A 20,185-nucleotide genomic window follows, 5' to 3' on the forward strand; every position below is an offset into this window, starting at 1 on the left:
ACATGTTCTGAGGACGCGACTAGGGATGCCCTCTGGGCCGGCAGCCCTGTGAGGGTTAACACGTTTAAATGTTTTACTCACATTGGCTGTGGTGAAGGAGAGCCTGCAGGTTTCGGTAGCGGGCCGTGTCGGTGGCACTGTATTGTCCTCAAAGCGAGCAAAGAAGTTGTTTAGTTTGTCTGGGAGCAAGACATCGGGGTCCGCAACGGGGCTGGTTTTCTTTTTGTAGTCCGTGATTGACTGTAGTCCGTGATTGACTGTAGACCCTGCCACATACCTCTCGTGTCTGAGCCGTTTAATTTCGACTCTACTTTGTCTCTATACTGACACTTAGCTTGTTTGATTGCCTTGTTGATCATAGCCAGACAGACATTTTCATAGATTTCCATGCTGATTTCAGTCAAACTGTAACTAGGCCACTCAGGAACATTCAACGTTGTCTTGGTAAGCAGCTCCAGTGTAGATTTGGCCTTGTGTTTTAGGCTATTATCCTGCTTAAAGGTGAATTAATCTCCCAGTGTCTGTTGGAAAGCAGACTGAACCAGGTTTTCCTTTAAGATTTTGCATGCGCTTATAGCTGTATTCCGTATCTTTTTATGCAACAACAAAAAACTCCCTAGTCCTTGTCAATGACTAGCATACCCATAACATGATGCAGCCACCATCATGCTTGAAAATATGAAGAGTGGTACTCAGTGATGTGTTGGATTTTCGCCAAACATAACACTTTGTATTCAGGACAAAAAGTTAATTTCTTTGCCCCATTTATTTGCATGTTTACTTAATTTCCTTGTTGCAAACAGGATGCATATTTTGGAATATTTGTATTCTGTTCATGCTTCCTTCTTTTCACTCTGTAATTTAGGTTAGTATTGTGGAGTCACTACAATGTTGTTGATCCATCCTCAATTTTCTCCTATCACAACCATTAAACTCCGTAACGGTTTTAAAATCTCCATTGGCCTTATGGTGAAATCTGAGAATTTTCCTTCCTCTCTAGCAACTGTTAGGATGGACACCTGTATCTTTGTAGTGACTGGGTGTATTGATACACCATCCAAAGTGTAATTAATAACTTCACCATGCTCAAAGGGATATTCAGTGTCTGCTTTAAAAAAAAAAAAAGTTTTACAATTCTATCAATCGGTGCCATTCTTTGCGAGGCATTGAAAAACCTCTCTGGTATTTGTGGTTGAATCTGTGCTTGAAATTCACTACTCGATTTAAGGATCTTAGAGATAATTGTATGAGCGCGGTTACAGAGATGGGGTAGTCATTCAAAAATCATATTAATCACTATTATTGAACATGCAATTTATGTGATTTGTTAAGCACATTTTTACTCTTCTACTTATTTAGGTTTGCCATAACAATGGATTGAATACTTATTGACTCAAGACATTTCAGCTTTACATTTTTTATAAAATAAAAAAAATGTTCTACAAACAAAATTCCACTTTGACGTTATGGGGTATTGTGTGTAGATCAGTGACACAAAATCTAAATGTAATCCATTTTAAATTCAGGCTCTAACACAACTAAATGTGGGAAAAGAGTGTGAATACGTCCCGGAGGAAGGCACTGGAAGTGCTCAAGATGCAATTCTACGAAAGTAACACCAGGTGGTGATATGAGCTGATCATCTTTATGGAGAGGGCCCTGACACGCAGCATTGCAACACGTGTTAGGTCAGTTACTCTGCAGTTTTAGGAGACACATGCTAGCCTGAGGCAGGGGGAATAGCCTTGCTTTGTATTCACAGCCTCTGACTCGGCATATAATATCACAGTGCTGATTTTAGTTGTTTTTTTAACTTGGAAAAAGGTAGAAAATATGGACATATGGGGTTGTGAATAAACAAATACCACACAAGTCGCCTTGTAGATGCCTTCTTATTTTCCTCACTTATTCTCTCCCTCCTCTTGTCTCTGTTGGAGGACTTTGTGCAAGTACTGAGTGTCTGCGTGCCAAAAAAATGCATGTGCTGCTGTGAATGTGTGTGTGTGTGTGTGTGTGAGAGAAATTGTGCAGGTGGCACAGTAGAAGCTGCTGAAGTAATGCCCAACACACAAGACACACGCAACAGCTGTGAATCCCCCCCCCTACGCCGTGCCAACGACTCTGTGCCAGTGCCAGCCTATGCAGAGAAAAAAGAACACACTGATAATAACACACATCACATCAGGCCATGTCAGCACCACTCTCCCTTTGGAAAACTTCCTGTTTATCACAGCGGGCTTTCCTGGTAGCCTCGCAAGCCGCCTGATGTCGCGAGCTCACATGAATGTTTGCCGCACGGAGCGGTAATTAGTCAGGCTTACTTTGCTGGTATAAACGCAAGTTAAATATAGTGACAACACCATACTGCATTAGCACACTGAGCTTAAATACATACCAGAATTGTGATGAGATTTCTCTATGGAGGCTTAAATCAAATATTTGTGATTGTACTTTTATACAATGTAAAAAAAAAAAAGAGACTCAGAGCTGTTTGCACTTCTCTATGTAGATATGCATTACGATTTGAAGTAGCACCCTATTTGCTATATAGCGCACTACTTTTGACCACTATGTAGGGAATAGGGTGCCATTTCGGATGCAAACTGTGTCAGCTCACACTGTGCCGAGCGGAGCTTAAAGAGATTTATCAAACAGCATTGTGTTAGCCTCTATTTAAAGACGTGCATAACAACCAGAATCTATGAAGACCGCATCGTTGTAAACAAGTTGTATGAATCCTTCATATCAACAATAACTCTGTGTATCTTTTCCTTCTGTCATCCCTCCACTATCTGTTCAATGAGAATCAGAAAATAGGAAAAGGGTGGGAGTTTTCACTCCTTTAAAAAAAAAAAGATTCTCCAGATGCTTGGGCAGTTATCTCTAACAATTAAATGCAACATTGTATAAAAAATAAACAGGAAGAAGCCACACACACACACACACACACACACACACACACACACACACACACACACACACACACACACACACACACACACACACACACACACACACACTTTGACACTCTACTTCAAGATATTTCCTGTTTCACATCCTTATCACTCCCTCTCCCCCCTCCCAATTTAACCCTGCTGATAGTGACATACTAGCCTGTACCACAGTTTTCCGGACCAAGTGACCCGACCAGAAAAAATCCTACACTCACTATATAGAACCCTTGGGGTTCTGATTAAAGAACCCTACAAAAGGGTTCTATATAGAACCTTAAGGGCTGCTATATGAAGTTATAGAATCATTTTTGGTACTATATAGGAACCTTTTTCTAAGAGTGTAGTTTTAGCCAATAACTAGGGCCTGCAGGTTTCCCTGGTCAGGTCTTGGCAGAGGTACAGATAAAGTTCCCCCATGACCATGACCATTCTCTCTCCAGGTACTGTAGGTCAGTGTATGGGTCAGGGCAGAGCTCCAGCTCGTTCTTAAATGACCTATCTGAGGTATTCAGGGGCCTCAGCTACATGCCCCCACACACACTACCATGGACTAACAGACAGAACCAAAGGCAGACAAAACCAAAGGTTGACATTATTTAGATGGATAGAACGAAAGAGTCAATGACTAGGAGGGAAACGTTTGAGACGTTTGCCATGTCATGCAGGGCTTTACAGTGAGAGGGGTAGAGAGAGAGAGAGAGAGAGAGAGAGGGGTAGAGAGAGAGAGAGGGGTATAGAGACAGAGAGAGGTAGAGAGACAGAGAGAGGGGTAGAGAGAGAGAGGTAGAAAGAGAGAGAGGGGTAGAGAGACAGAGAGAGGGGTAGAAAGAGAGAGAGAGAGAGAGAGAGAGAGAGAGAGAGGGGTAGAAAGAGAGAGAGAGGGGTAGAGAGACAGAGAGAGGGGTAGAGAGACAGAGAGAGGGGTAGAAAGACAGAGAGAGGGGTAGAGAGACAGAGAGGGGGTAGAAAGACAGAGAGAGGGGTAGAGAGACAGAGAGAGGGGTAGAAAGACAGAGAGAGGGGTATAGAGACAGAGAGGTAGAGAGACCGAGAGAGGGGTAGAGAGCGAGAGAGAGGGGTAGCGAGAGAGAGAGAAGGGTAGAGAGACAGAGAGAGGGGTAGAGAGACAGAGAGAAAGGTAGAGAGACAGAGAGATAAAGGTAGAGAGACAGAGAGATAAAGGTAGAGACAGAGAGAGAGAGGGGTAGAGAGACAGAGAGAGAGGGGTAGAGAGACAGAGAGAGGGGTAGAGAGACAGAGAGAGGGGTAGAGAGACAGAGAGCGGTAGAGAGACAGAGAGGGGTAGAGAGACAGAGAGAGGGGTAGAGAGACAGAGAGCGGTAGAGAGACAGAGAGGGGTAGAGAGACAGAGAGAGAAAGGTAGAGACAGAGAGAGGGGTAGAAAGAGAGAGAAAGGTAGAGAGACAGAGAGTGGGGTAGAAAGACAGAGAGAGGGTAGGAGGAAGGGTGAATGAAGATGGGTGAACGAAGATGGCTGAACTCGAGAAAAAACAGGGAGCTTTAAAAACAGAATCGGAAAACAACATTCTACAACAAAAACAAAAAGAGGAATGAGATATGTCTCGATTGCCCTGGAGAATGTAAGGTCATATAGCTCAGGTACCTCATATTGACTGACTGACGGATTGACGGACGGACGTGTGATTTAGGTCAATGGAACGAAAGGGCCTTTACCACCTGGAACTACTGCCACAGACCAGGGGGTTTACAGTGTGTGTATATATATAGAGAAAGAGGAATATATATATATATATGAGAGAGAGGGGTAGAGGGAGATAGACGCGTGTCCTTGTGTGTTTTGGGAAGGGGTGGGGGGCAGGGACGAGGCGTGTCGACAGCCCAGTGATCTGATTGGCCGACAGACGTGTGCCAGAATTTAGAGCCAGAAGCAGAACAGCATGTGCCGTGGAGACCCTGAACGGCCAACACACACACCCACTATTAATCACATTTATACGCAAACAAAAACAAAAATACACACGTACTATACAGAAAAAAGTATTAATCCTCCCAAAACAACTGCCAACCAACTGCCAACCATATACAGTAATATAGTGTATAATAGCAATAGCTAAAGTAAGCCTTATACAGTGCATTCGGAAAGTATTCAGACCCCTTGACCTTTTCCAAATTATGTTACATTACAGCCTTATTCTGAAATGTATTAAATTACTTTTTTTGCTTATCAATCTACACACAATACACCACAATGACGAAGCAAAAACGGGTTTTTAAATGTATTAAAAATAAAAAACAGAAAAACATTTTATTTACATAAGTATTCAGACATTTTGCTATGAGACTCGAAATTGAGCTCAGTTGCATTCTGTTTCCATTGTTCATCCTTGAGATGTTTGGAGTCCACCTGTGGTAAATTAAATTGATTGGACATGATTTAGAAAGGCCCACATGTCTATTTAAGGTCCCACAGTTGATAGTGCATGTCAGAGCAAAAACCAAGTCGTAGGGATTGTCTGTAGAGCTCCGATACAGGATTGTGTCGAGGCACAGATCTGGGGAAGGGTACCAAAACATTTCTGCAGCATTGAAGGTCTTCAAGAACACAGTGGCCTCCATCATTCTTAAGTGGAAAAAGTTTGGAACCACCAAGACTCTTCCTAGAGTTGGCAGCCCGGCCAAACTGAGCAAAAGGGGGAGAAGGACCTTGGTCAGGGAGGTGACCAAGAACCTGATGGTCACTCTGACAGAGCACCAGAGTTCCTCTGTGGAGATGGGAGAACCTTCCAGAAGGAAAACCATCTCTGCAGCCCCCTACCAATCAGGCCTTTATGGTAGAGTGGCCATTCTTGGACTCCAAGAATAAGGCTGTAACGTAACAAAATGTGGAAAAAGTCATGGGGTCTAAATACTTTCCGAAGGCACTGTGCAGTGCATTCGGAAAGTATTCAGACCCCTTCCCTTTTTACGCATTTTGTTACTTTACAACCTTCATCTAAAATGGATTAAATAAAACAATTCTGATCAATCTACACACAATACCCGTTCGGTGTAGATGGCGACACAATCAGAAGCCTTTATGGGGGTATGAGTGACAGTGGTGCGGCATGTGTACAGTCGTGGCCAAATGTTGAGGATGACACAAATATTCATTTTCATAAAGTCTGCTGCCTCAGTTTGTATGATGGCAATTTGCATATACTCCAGAATGTTATCAGATGAAGCTGACATGTCAGTGATTCTCTCTTTAGCACAGGTGTGAGTGTTGATGAGGACAAGACTGGAGATCACTCTGTCATGCTGATTGAGTTCGAATAACAGACTGGAAGCTTCAAAAGGAGGGTGGTGCTTGGAATCATTGTTCTTCCTCTGTCAACCATGGTTACCTGCAAGGAAACAAGTGCCGTCATCATTGCTTTGCACAAAAAGGGCTTCAGAGGCAAGGATATTGCTGCTAGTAAGATTACACCTAAATCAACCATTTATCGGATCATCAAGAACTTCAAGGAGAACGGTTCAATTGTTGTGAAGAAGGCTTCAGGGCACCGAAGAAAGTCCAGCAAGCGCCAGGACCGTCTCCTAAAGTTGATTCAGCTGCGGGATCGGGGCACCACCAGTACAGAGCTTGCTCAGGAGTGCATCTGCACGCACAGTGAAGCGAAGACTTTTAGAGGATGGCCTGGTGTCAAGAATGGCAGCAAAGAAGCCACTTCTCTCCAGGGAAAACATCAGGGACAGACTGATATTCTACAAAAGGTACAGGGATTGGACTGCTGAGGACTGGGGTAAAGTCATTTTCTCTGATGAATCCCCTTTCCGATTGTTTGGGGCATCCGGAAAAACGCTTGTCCGGAGAAGACAAGGTGAGCGCTACCATCAGTCCTGTGTCATGCCAACAGTAAAGCATCGTGAGACCATCTCTCTCACAATTTTGCCTAAGAACACAGCCATGAATAAAGAATGGTACCAACACATCCTCCGAGAGCAACTTCTCCAAACCATCCAGGAACAGTTTGGTGACGAACAATGCCTTTTCCAGCATAATGGAGCACCTTGCCATAAGGCAAAAGTGATAACTAAGTGGCTCCGGGAACAAAACATCGATATTTTGGGTCCATGACCAGGAAACTCCCCAGACCTTAATCCTATTGAGAACTTGTGGTCAATCCTCAAGAGGCGGGTGGACAAATTCTGACAAACTCCAATCATTGATTATGCAAGAATGTGCTGCCATCAGTCAGGATGTGGCCCAGAAGTTAATTGACAGCATGCCAGGGCGGATTGCAGTGGTCTTGAAAAAGAATGGTCAACACTGCAAATATTGACTCTTTGCATCAACTTCATATAATTGTCAATAAAAGCCTTTGACACTTTTGAAATGCTTGTAATTATACTTCAGTATTCCATAGTAACATCTGACAAAAATATATGAAGATACTGAAGAAGCAAACTTTGTGGAAATTAATATTTTTGTCATTCTCATTTTTTTTGCCATGACTGTACACTGAGTATACCAAACATTAGGAACATCTTCCTAACATTGAGTTGCACCCCCCCTTTCTCTCAAAACAGCCTAAATTTGTCGGGGCAACAGCAGCGTTGCAGTTCTTGACACAAAACGGTGTGCCTGGCAACTACTACCATACACCGTTCAAAGGCACTTTATTTTGTCTTACCCATTCACCCTCGGAATGGCACACACACAATCCATGTCTCAATTGTCTCAAGGCTTACTACAAATCATCCTTTAACCCGTCTCCTCCCCGTTATCTACACTGACTGAAGTGGGTTTAACAAGTGACATCAATAAGGGAACATAGCTTTCAGCTGGATTCACCTGGTCAGTCTGTGTCATGGAAACAGCAGGTGATCGGTAATGTTTTGTACACTCAGTGTGAAGTTAGTTATATCCATTGAATCTATTTCTATAGTTATAATAACCAACATAGGCTGGTCAGAATCAGATCACCAACTACATTTACACATACTCAGGATTGTACTTGGTGATATGGTGTTGCTAGTGATAGACAACATTAAGAGAGAATACAGACGGCGGAGTTTAAACAAAGTTGACATACATTATATACAACTAGGTAGAGTTATAAGAGTATGAGCAGATATACAAATATACAGTAGGTATGCGGTTGACATACAGTGGGTATATGGTTAACATACAGCGGGTATGTGGTTGATATATACAGTGGGTATGTGGTTGATATAAGGTTGACATACAGTGGGTATACGGTTGACATACAGTGGGTATACATACGGTTGATATACAGTGGGTATACGGTTGATATACAGTGGGTATATGGTTAACATACAGTGGGTATGTGGTTGATATAAGGTTGACATACAGTGGGTATATGGTTAACATACAGTGGGTATATGGTTAACATACAGTGGGTATGCGGTTGATATACAGTGGGTATGCGGTTGATATAAGGTTGATATACAGTGGGTATACGGTTAACATACAGTAGGGATGCGGTTGATATAAGGTTAACATACAGTGGGTATGCGGTTGATATACAGTGGGTATGCGGTTGATATAAGGTTGATATACAGTGGGTATGCGGTTGATATACAGTGGGTATGCGGATGATATACAGGGGGTATGCGGTTGATATACAGTGGGTATATGGTTAACATACAGCGGGTATGCGGTTGATATACGGTTGACATACAGTGGGTATGCGGTTGATACACAGTGGGTATACGGTTGACATACAGTGGGTATGCGGTTGATATACAGTGGGTATACGGTTGACATACAGTAGGTATACGGTTGACATACAGTGGGTATACGGTTAACATACAGTGGGTATACGGTTAACATACAGTGGGTATACGGTTAACATACAGTGGGTATACGGTTAACATACGGTTGATATACAGTGGCTATATACGGTTGACATACAGTGGCTATGCGGTTGATATACGGAGGACATACAGTGGGTATACAGTTGATATACGGAGGACATACAGTGGGTATACGGTTGATATACGGAGGACATACAGTGGGTATACGGTTGATATACGGAGGACATACAGTAGGTATACGGTTGATATACGGAGGACATACAGTGGGTATACGGTTGATATACGGAGGACATACAGTGGGTATACGGTTGATATACGGAGGACATACAGTGGGTATACGGTTGATATACAGTGGCTATGCGGTTGATATACGGAGGACATACAGTGGGTATACGGTTGATATACGGAGGACATACAGTGGGTATACGGTTGACATACAGTGGGTATGCGGTTGATATACGGTTGACATACAGTGGGTATGCGGTTCATATACGGTTGACATACAGTGGGTATGCGGTTGATATACGGTTGACATACAGTGGGTATGCGGTTGATATACGGTTAACATACAGTGGATATGCGGTTGACATACAGTGGGTATACGGTTAACATACAGTGGGTATACGGTTAACATGCAGTGGGTATACGGTTAACATGCAGTGGGTATACGGTTAACATACAGTGGGTATACGGTTGATATACGGTTGACATACAGTGGGTATACGGTTGACATACAGTGGGTATACGGTTAATATACAGTGGGTATACGGTTGATATACAGTGGGTATACGGTTGATATACAGTGGGTATACGGTTGATAAACAGTGGGTATACAGTTAACATACAGTGGGTATACGGTTGATATACAGTGGGTATACGGTTAACATACAGTGGGTATACAGTTGATATACGGTTGACATACAGTGGGTATACAGTTAACATACAGTGGGTATACGGTTAACATGCAGTGGGTATACGGTTAACATACAGTGGGTATACGGTTAACATACAGTAGGTATGCAGTTAACATACCGTGGGTATACGGTTGATATACAGTGGGTATACGGTTGATATACAGTGGGTATACGGTTGATATACAGTGGGTATACAGTTAACATACCGTGGGTATACGGTTGATATACAGTGGGTATACGGTTGATTTACAGTGGGTATACAGTTAACATACAGTGGGTATACGGTTAATATACAGTGGGTATACGGTTGATATACAGTGGGTATACGGTTGATATACAGTGGGTATACGGTTGATATACAGTGGGTATACAGTTAACATACAGTGGGTATACAGTTAACATACAGTGGGTATACGGTTAACATACAGTGGGTATACAGTTAACATACAGTGGGTATACGGTTAACATGCAGTGGGTATACGGTTAACATACAGTGGGTATACGGTTAACATATACGGCCCACGCTTGGATTGCGTCCTACCTGACAGGTCGCTCCTACCAGGTGGCGTGGCGAGAATCTCCTCACCACGCGCTCTCACCACTGGCGTCCCCCAGGGCTCTGTTCTAGGCCCTCTCCTATTCTCGCTATACACCAAGTCACTTGGCTCTGTCATAACCTCACATGGTCTCTCCTATCATTGCTATGCAGACGACACACAATTAATCTTCTCCTTTCCCCCTTCTGATGACCAGGTGGCGAATCGCATCTCTGCATGTCTGGCAGACATATCAGTGTGGATGACGGATCACCACCTCAAGCTGAACCTCGGCAAGATGGAGCTGCTCTTCCTCCCGGGGAAGGACTGCCCGTTCCATGATCTCGCCATCACGGTTGACAACTCCATTGTGTCCTCCTCCCAGAGCGCTAAGAACCTTGGCGTGATCCTGGACAACACCCTGTCGTTCTCAACTAACATCAAGGCGGTGGCCCGTTCTTGTAGGTTCATGCTCTACAACATCCGCAGAGTACGACCCTGCCTCACACAGGAAGCAGCGCAGGTCCTAATCCAGGCACTTGTCATCTCCCGTCTGGATTACTGCAACTCGCTGTTGGCTGGGCTCCCTGCCTGTGCCATTAAACCCCTACAACTCATCCAGAACGCCGCAGCCCGTCTGGTGTTCAACCTTCCCAAGTTCTCTCACGTCACCCCGCTCCTCCGCTCTCTCCACTGGCTTCCAGTTGAAGCTCGCATCCGCTACAAGACCATGGTGCTTGCCTACGGAGCTGTGAGGGGAACGGCACCTCAGTACCTCCAGGCTCTGATCAGGCCCTACACCCAAACAAGGGCACTGCGTTCATCCACCTCTGGCCTGCTCGCCTCCCTACCACTGAGGAAGTACAGTTCCCGCGCAGCCCAGTCAAAACTGTTCGCTGCTCTGGCCCCCCAATGGTGGAACAAACTCCCTCACGACGCCAGGACAGCGGAGTCAATCACCACCTTCCGGAGACACCTGAAACCCCACCTCTTTCAGGAATACCTAGGATAGGATAAAGTAATCCTTCTCACCCCCTTAAAAGATTTAGATGCACTATTGTAAAGTGGCTGTTCCACTGGATGTCTTAAGGTGAACGCACCAATTTGTAAGTCGCTCTGGATAAGAGCGTCTGCTAAATGACTTAAATGTAAATGTAACATACAGTAGGTATGCAGTTGATATACAGTGGGTATACGGTTAACATACAGTGGGTATACGGTTAACATAGAGTAGGTATGCAGTTGATATAAGTTTGACATACAGTGGGTATACGGTTAACATACAGTGGGTATACAGTTAACATACAGTGGGTATACGGTTAACATAGAGTAGGTATGCAGTTGATATAAGTTTGACATACAGTGGGTATACGGTTAACATACAGTGGGTATACAGTTAACATACAGTGGGTATACAGTTAACATACAGTGGGTATGCAGTTGATATACGGTTGACATACAGTGGGTATACAATTAACATACAGTGGGTATACGGTTAACATACAGTGGGTATACAGTTAACATACAGTGGGTATACGGTTGACATACAGTGGGTATACAATTGACATACAGTGGGTATACGGTTAACATACAGTGGGTATACAGTTAACATACAGTGGGTATACGGTTAACATGCAGTGGGTATACGGTTAACATACAGTGGATATATAGTTAACATACAGTAGGTATGCAGTTGATATACGGTTGACATACAGTGGGTATACGGTTAACATACAGTGGGTATACGGTTGACATACAGTGGGTATACGGTTGATATACGGTTGATGTACAGTGGGTATGATGTTGATATACGGTTGATATACGGTTGATATACAGTGGGTACACGGTTGACACACAGTGGGTATGATGTTGATATACGGTTGATATACGGTTGATACACAGTGGGTATACGGTTGATATACGGTTGATATACGGTTGATATACAGTGGGTACACAGTTGACATACAGTGGGTATACGGTTGACATACAGTGGGTGTGCGGTTGACATACAGTGGGTATACGGTTGATATACGTTTGACATACAGTGGGTATGCGGTTGATATACGGTTGACATACAGTGGGTATACAGTTTATATACAGTGGATGTACACATTTACAGTAAGGTATGAATTTATCTACATGCAGAGAGATTAATAGAGTGCAAATGCAGTACAGTGCAGTTATTTTGTGTACAGTTCAGAGATGGCAGCATGGAGTGCAGTCCTTTAGTCTCTATAGGCCACAGCACGCGGTAAGAAACCTTTCGGGTGCCGGGAGGTTTTGGTCATGAGTGGTGGGAGGAGCTATAGGAGGAGGGGCTCATTGTAAATAAATGGAACGGAGTCAAACGTGGTTTCCATATGTCCTTCCAGTTCTCTGCTGCCAATGACTGGAACGAACTACAAAAATCTCTGAAACTGGAGACACTTATCTCCCTCACTAGCTTTAAGCACCAGCTGTCAGAGCAGCTCACACATTACTGCACCTGTACACAGCCCATCTATAACACAGCCCATCTATAATTTAGCCCAAACAACTACCCCTTCCCCTACTGTATTTATTTATTTATTTTGCTCCCCATTATTTCTATCTCTACTTTGCACACTCTTCCACTGCAAATCTACCATTCCAGTGTTTTACTTGCTATATTGTATTTACTTCGCCACCATGGCCTTTTTTTGCCTTTACCTCCCTTATCTCGCCTCATTTGCTCACATTGTATATAGACTTATTTTTCTACTGTATTATTGACTGTATGTTTGTTTTACTCCATGTGTAACTCTGTGTTGTTATCAATCTTTATCTTGGCCAGGTCGCAATTGTAAATGAGAACTTGTTCTCAACTTACCTACCTGGTGAAATAAAGGTGAAATAAAAAAATAAAAAATAAAATGTTTGATACAGTTACATGAATTCCATTCCAGCCATTACAATGAGCCCGTCCTCCTATAGCTCCTCCCACCAGCCGCTGGTGCGTTCTGGGAACTTGGTAGCTTTGGATATTGTCATTGTTGTGTCCATGTAGAGGAGAAGGATGATGGGTGCGTGTATGTGTGTGCGTGTCTTACCGTGAGGGAGGTGAAGGTCAGGCAGATTCCTCCAAAGCCGTTGAAGGAGACCGCGATGAAAATGAGGGCCGAGAGGACTGGAGGAGGAACGAGGAGACAAGAGGACAGAGTGAGGGCGATCTATGTGTGCAGTGTAATGTAATAAGCAGAAGTTGTGTTTAATGTCATTTCCTGTACATTTAGTGTTCATTTACATGTGGTTTACAGTTGCTTAGGATTCTTACCTTCAGGGTTATAGGCAGCTCCAGCTATCATGGCACAAGAGAAAGCAAAACACGCGCTGCAAGAGAGAGAGAGAGTTGATGATGACGCTGACTGGTGAAGACAATGATGATGACAATGGTTGTGAAGATAATGATTAAGGTCACGAAGATGATGAAGATGATAATTGTTTAAATAATATTAATAATGACAATGCTCAATGATAATTGTTTAAATAATATTAATGATGACAATGCTCAATGATAATTGTTTAAATAATATTAATGATGACAATGCTCAATGATAATATTAATGATGACAATGCGATGATGATGATGAATGATTGTTTAATAATAAATAATGACAATGATGATAATTGTTTAAATAATATTAATAATGACAATGATGATAATTGTGAAGATGACAATCCCAGTGTAGATGATGATGATATACTATGATTATAATGATGATGACGACGATGTTTCCCGTCTTTTACCTGCCGAGGAGGCGGAGTGGGCGGGGCCCGTACTTGTCCATCAGGATACCTAGCGGCAGAGTGGCTGCACTCAGCAGGAAGGAGCCAATGGTAAAGCCCAGATTCAACATCTCTTCCTGGTCCACGCAGCTATGCCAGATACCACTGTCCCACGAACTGATGTTACTGAACACTGTCTCATTGTCTGGGAGGGGGATGGAGAGAGATGGAAGAGAGAGGGGGGAGAAGGAGAAGGGTAAGGAGGTGGAGAGAGAGAGGGGAGTATACAAGACACGGGAATCCACATGTGCTATAGACATATATTATCTATGGACGTATACAGGGGCAAATCCCAAGTTCCACTGGAGTTAAATTGTCACTTAGTCAAGCATTGATATCAGTGGTAGTTAGGATTCACCCCACTGTATCTATGCACAGGTTTATGTGTACCTGGGGTCAATTCCATTTCAATTCCAGACAATTCAGGAAGTACACTGAAATTCTCTTAAATGCTTTTCAATGAGGAACATTTTGACTTGGCATTTGGTCTTCTTTCTGAATTGACTGGAATTGAAATGGAATGGACTCCAACCCTGAAGTATACCATATCCCTGTGTGAGTGTTACCATGGATGGGGACGTACTTATGCAGAGGTGTGAGTAGAAGCCCTCGTTCTTGAGCATGATGAGTAGCGATCCCCAGCCCAGCAGCACAGCAGAGAACAGCAGGTTCTCTATGACCGCAGTCACCGCCATCCACCAGCGCCTACGATAGGCCTGGGCCAGAGAAGGAGCCATCACTGCTCTGGGGAGAGAGAGAGAGAGAGAGAGAGAGAGAGAGAGAGAGAGAGAGAGAGAGAGAGAGAGAGAGCAAGAGGGAGGGAGGGAGAGAGAGAGAGAGAGCAAGAGGGAGGGAGGGAGAGAGAGAGAGAGAGAGAGAGAGAGAGAGAGAGAGAGCAAGAGGGAGAGAGAGCGAGAGCAAGAGCAAGAGGAAAGGAGAGCAAGAGAGAGAAAGGGAGAGAGAGGGAAAGGGAGGTAGAGAGAGAGAGAGTTTAACATTTAACAATCCCTTCTTACAGAATTAAGTGCCGCACACACAGTCCGTACAGAACTTCAATGTTGCATCAACAACTTCAAAGGTCTACAAAAACTACAAAATACATATCAAAGCAAGAAAGGATGTTTTTTTTTGTTTTTTTAAGTATACAGCTACTTTCCTCCTCACTTTCATCTGAGCTCAGAGAGCAACAAAAAGAGAGGAACCGCAATACAAATTCTCTGTGGGATACTACTACTGAGAGTGAGGTTAACCCCATGACTGACTCATCATCACCACCATCATGGCAACAACATAACTCTGGTTTCCGGAAAGATGCTGTGATGAATGGTTTCTCTGCCAGTTCTGTTATAATCCCTGAATATGTTGACATTGACTATAAAACATATAAAACATATAAAACATTCTATAAAACATATAAAGCATATAAAACATTCTATAAAACATTCTATAAAACATATAAAACATATAAAACATTCTATAAAACATTCTATAAAACATATAAAACATACTATAAAACATTCTATAAAACATTCTATAAAACATTCTATAAAACATATAAAACATACTATAAAACATATAAAACATTCTATGAAACACATAAAACATATAAAACATTCTATAAAACATAAAACATATAAAACATTCTATAAAACATATAAAAACATTATATAAAACATTCTATAAAACATATAAAACATTCTATAAAACATATAAAACATACTATAAAACATTCCATAAAACATTCTATAAAACATATAAAACATATAAAACATTCTATGAAACATATAAAACATATAAAACATTCTATAAAACATTCTATAAAACAACATTCTATAAAACATATAAAACATTCTATAAAACATATAAAGCATTTAAAACATTCTATAAAACATATAAAACATATAAAACATTCTATAAAACATATAAAGCATATAGAACATTCTATAAAACATATAAAACATTCTATAAAACACATAAAACATATAAAACATTCTATAAAACATATAAAGCATATAAAACATTCTATAAAACATAAAAAACATAAAACATTCTGTAAAACATATAAAGCATATAAAACATTCTATAAAACATTCTATAAAACATAAAACATTCTATAAAACATATAAAACATTCTATAAAACATATAAAACATGTAAAACATTCTATGAAACATATAAAGCATATAAAACATTCTATAAAACATATAAAACATTCTATAAAACATTCTATAAAAAATATAAACATTCTATAAAACATTCTATAAAACATTCTATAAAACATATAAAACATATAAAACATTCTATAAAACATATAAAACATTCTATAAAACATATAAAACATTCTATAAAACATATAAAAAATATAAAACATTCTATAAAACATATAAAACATTCTACAAAACATAAAGCATTCTATAAAACATTCTATAAAACATTTAAAGCATTCTATAAAACATATAAAACATTCTATAAAACATATAAAGCATTCTATAAAACATATAAAACATATAAAACATTCTATAAAACATACTATAAAACATTCTATAAAACATAGAAAACATTCTATAAAACATTCTATAAAACATATAAAACATTCTATAAAACATTCTATAAAACATATAAAACATTCTATAAAACATATAAAGCATATAAAACATAAAACATTCTATAAAACATATAAAACATATAAAACATAAAACATTCTATAAAACATACTATAAAACATTCTATAAAACATATAAAACATTCTATAAAACATTCTATAAAACATATAAAACATTCTATAAAACATATCGCTAAGCAAGAGGAGTATCCTAGAAACTCAGGGTTGGGCGGATTACTTGAAAAATAAGATAATAAAAAAGAGGTTAAAGGTCATTTGAATGATAAATACTCCAATAGACAGATGTAACAGATCAAATTATTTTATGAGTTGGATGATCAATTGTGCAAATACTCTGAATGTAGACTCTTCTAAGTTTGCAAAAACACATAGATCTGTCTGTGATGTAGTGCTGTAGTGCTTTATCAGTTTCAATTGTTTGAATTCCATTGTTTTTTTGTTTTTGTTTTGTGAGCTCAATACGCACATTGCCAGTTACTCTAGTGATAAATCAGATCAAGCCCGAATTAGGGAGTTTTAGTTTCCAACAGGCGAATATTCTACTTAGTTTAGCGCAGAAAACCTGGTAATTAACTACAATGACCATAGTCCATTGTCCATTGTGCGTCTACTTGTCCGGTCTGTGTGTTTCTTTTACGCCTGCTACATTAGAATGCGTGATCGAGAGCAGTTGCTTTGTGAGGAACTCTACCTGAAAATACATTATCTAAGTGATTGATAATTGTTATTCAGCAGTCATAGAAGTATGCCTTATTTACCTTGAAGATCAGCAGCTAGAGAAGAGATGACGTGGAATGAAACAATAAAGTAGTCAAATATATGTTTTATTATATACACAACAACTGAAATATTTTATTCAAATAATGTAACTAGATGGTGGTTAATAAGTGATAAGCAGGAATGGGCTGTCTAACGTCATTGTATTCGTTGTTTTATTCTGTGTTGTTACAGCATTCAACCCACATAAATGCATAGTGCATTTAATGTTTACAAAAAATAATCGAAAACCGTGATTATTTTTTGAACAATCGAACTGACCCCAAAAAGCACTAAATCGCTCAGCACTGCTGCAAAGGCAAAACGGTAGTTTTGAGAGTACTCATTTCCACTGTAACTAGAGGTTTAGCTGAGTAAGCAGCTGATTTGTGCTTGAGAAGTGAACAGGATGTGGCTGTGTTGACTAATTTCAAAATCCAATTAAAATGTGGGATGATTCAGTTCTCAGTAAGTGGGGGTCAGATGTTTTTTGGTTTAAAAAATATTTCCTGTGGAAAGCAACCAGGGAAAGCAAATGTTGCAGTTTTGGAGATTTCAAACAGATTAGAAAAAAGGGAAAGGCTTCCATTCCCACTGAAAGGTGACTTCAAAGCTGTGTGGCTCAGCACAGCTTTCAAAAACTTGCCATCTCAGTGTGTTTGAGGCAATCACTTGAAGCCCACATCTTGATATTAGATGAAGTAATCCAAAACGTAATCAGCTGTTTTTAAGAATGTAACTGTAATCAGATTACTTGTGTTTACATATTTTTTGGGTTGATTACAGTTACTTCAGTTTTGTAATCTGATTACGTAATCCCGGTTACATGTAATCTGTTAGTACTAGAAGTCAACCGATTCATCGGAATGGCCGATTAATTACGACCGATTTCAAGTTTTCATAACAATCGGCATTTTTGGACACCGATTGTGGCCATTAATTTTTTTTTTTACCTTTATTTAACTAGGCAAGTCAGTTAAGAAGACATTCTTAACACAGTGCGCATCCAACCCGGAAGCCAGCCGCACCAATGCCACCTTGGCTAGCGCACACTGCGCCCAGCCCGCCACAGGAGTCGCTGGTGCGCGATGAGACAAGGACACCCCTACAGACCAAGCCCTCCCTAACCCGGGCGACGCTAGGCCAATTGTGCGTCGCCCCTACGGACCTCCCGGTCGCGCCGGTTACGACAGAGCCTGGGCGCGAACCCAGGGACTCTGATGGCACAGCTGGCGCTGCAGTACAGCGCCCTTAACCACTGCGCCACCCGGGAGGCCCGACATTCTTATTTTCAATGACGGCCTAGGAACGGTGGGTAACTGCCTTGTTCAGGGGCAGAACGACAGATTTTTACCTTGTCAGCTCGGGGATTCGAACTTGCAACCTTCCGGTTACTAGTCCAACGCTCTAACCACCTGCCTTACATTGCAATCCACGCGGAACCTGCGTGGCCGGCTGACTACCTGTTACGCGAGTGCAGCAAGAAGCCAAGGTAAGTTGCTAGCTAGCATTAAATGTATCTTATAAAAAACAATCAACCTTAACATAATCACTAGTTAACTACACATGGTTGATGATATTACTAGTTTATCTAGCGTGTCCTGCATTGCATTTAATCGATGTGGTGCCTGTTCATTTCTCATCGAATCATAGCCTACTTCTCCAAACGGGTGATGATTTAACAAGCGCATTCGCGAAAAAAGCACTGTCGTTGCACCAATGTGTACCTAACCATAAACATCAATGCCTTTCTTTAAAATCAATACACAAGTATATATTTTTTAACCTGCATATTTAGTTAATATTGCCTGCTAATATGACTTTCTTTTAACTAGAGAAATTGTGTCACTTCTCTTGCGTTCTGTGCAACAGAGTCAGGGTATATGCAGCAGTTTGGGCCGCCTGGCTCTTTGCAAACTGTGTGAGGACAATTTGTTCCTAACAAAGACCGTAATTAATTTGCCAGAATTGTACATAATTATGACATAACATTGAAGGTTGTACAATGTAACAGCACTATTTAGACTTAGGGATGCCACCCGTTATAAAATAAAATACGTAACGGTTATGTATTACACTGAAAGAATAAACATTTTGTTTTCGAAATGATAGTTTCCGGATTTGGCCATATTAATGACCTAAGGCTCGTATTTCTGTGTGTTATCATGTTATAATTAAGTCTATGATTTGATATTTGATAGAGCAGTCTGACTGAGCAGTGGTAGGCATCAGCAGGCTCGTAAGCATTCATTCAAACAGCACTTTTGTGCGTTTGCCAGCAGCTCTTCCCTGTGCTTCAAGCATTGAGCTGTTTATGACTTCAAGTCTATCAACTCCCGAGATTAGGCTGGTGTAACCGATGTGAGATGGATAGCTAGTTAGCGGAGCGTTTCAATCGGTGCGGGACTCGCTCTGAGACCTTGAAGTAGTTGTTCCCCACAGCATTTGTGGAGCAATGGATAACTATGCTTCGAGGGTGGATGTTTTTGATGTGTTCCTGGTTCGAGCCCAGGTAGGGGCAAGGAGAGAGGCGGAAGCTATACTGTTACACTGGCAATACTAAAGTGCCTACAAGAACATCCAATAGTCAAAGGAATATGAAATACAAATGGTATAGAGATAAATAGTCCTATAATTCCTATAATAACTACAACCTTAAACCTCTTACCTAGGGATATTGAAGACTCATTTTAATAAAAGGAACCACCAGCTTTCATATGTTCTCATGTTCTGAGCCAGGAACTTAAATGTTGGCTTTTTTACATGGCACTGTCACGCCCTGACCATAGAGAGCCCT

General features: G+C 41.1%; 1 protein-coding gene across 1 annotated transcript in view; it reads right to left on the reverse strand.

Annotated features, from left to right (window-relative positions):
* LOC115137347 (large neutral amino acids transporter small subunit 3-like) overlaps positions 1-20,185 on the reverse strand; it is a 44,663-nt gene that overhangs the window by 16,087 nt on the left and 8,391 nt on the right. Inside the window, exons 2-5 of the mRNA XM_029673632.2 lie at positions 14,594-14,754; positions 13,972-14,155; positions 13,499-13,554; positions 13,275-13,351 (exon numbers count right to left, since the gene is read on the reverse strand). Of these exons, the coding sequence (XP_029529492.2) occupies positions 13,275-13,351; positions 13,499-13,554; positions 13,972-14,155; positions 14,594-14,747 (471 nt within the window). The 5' untranslated portion in view covers positions 14,748-14,754. The remainder of the gene's footprint in view (positions 1-13,274; positions 13,352-13,498; positions 13,555-13,971; positions 14,156-14,593; positions 14,755-20,185) is intronic.

The sequence above is a fragment of the Oncorhynchus nerka genome, linkage group LG11 (assembly GCF_034236695.1).
Source record: "Oncorhynchus nerka isolate Pitt River linkage group LG11, Oner_Uvic_2.0, whole genome shotgun sequence".
NCBI classification, from domain to species: domain Eukaryota; kingdom Metazoa; phylum Chordata; class Actinopteri; order Salmoniformes; family Salmonidae; genus Oncorhynchus; species Oncorhynchus nerka.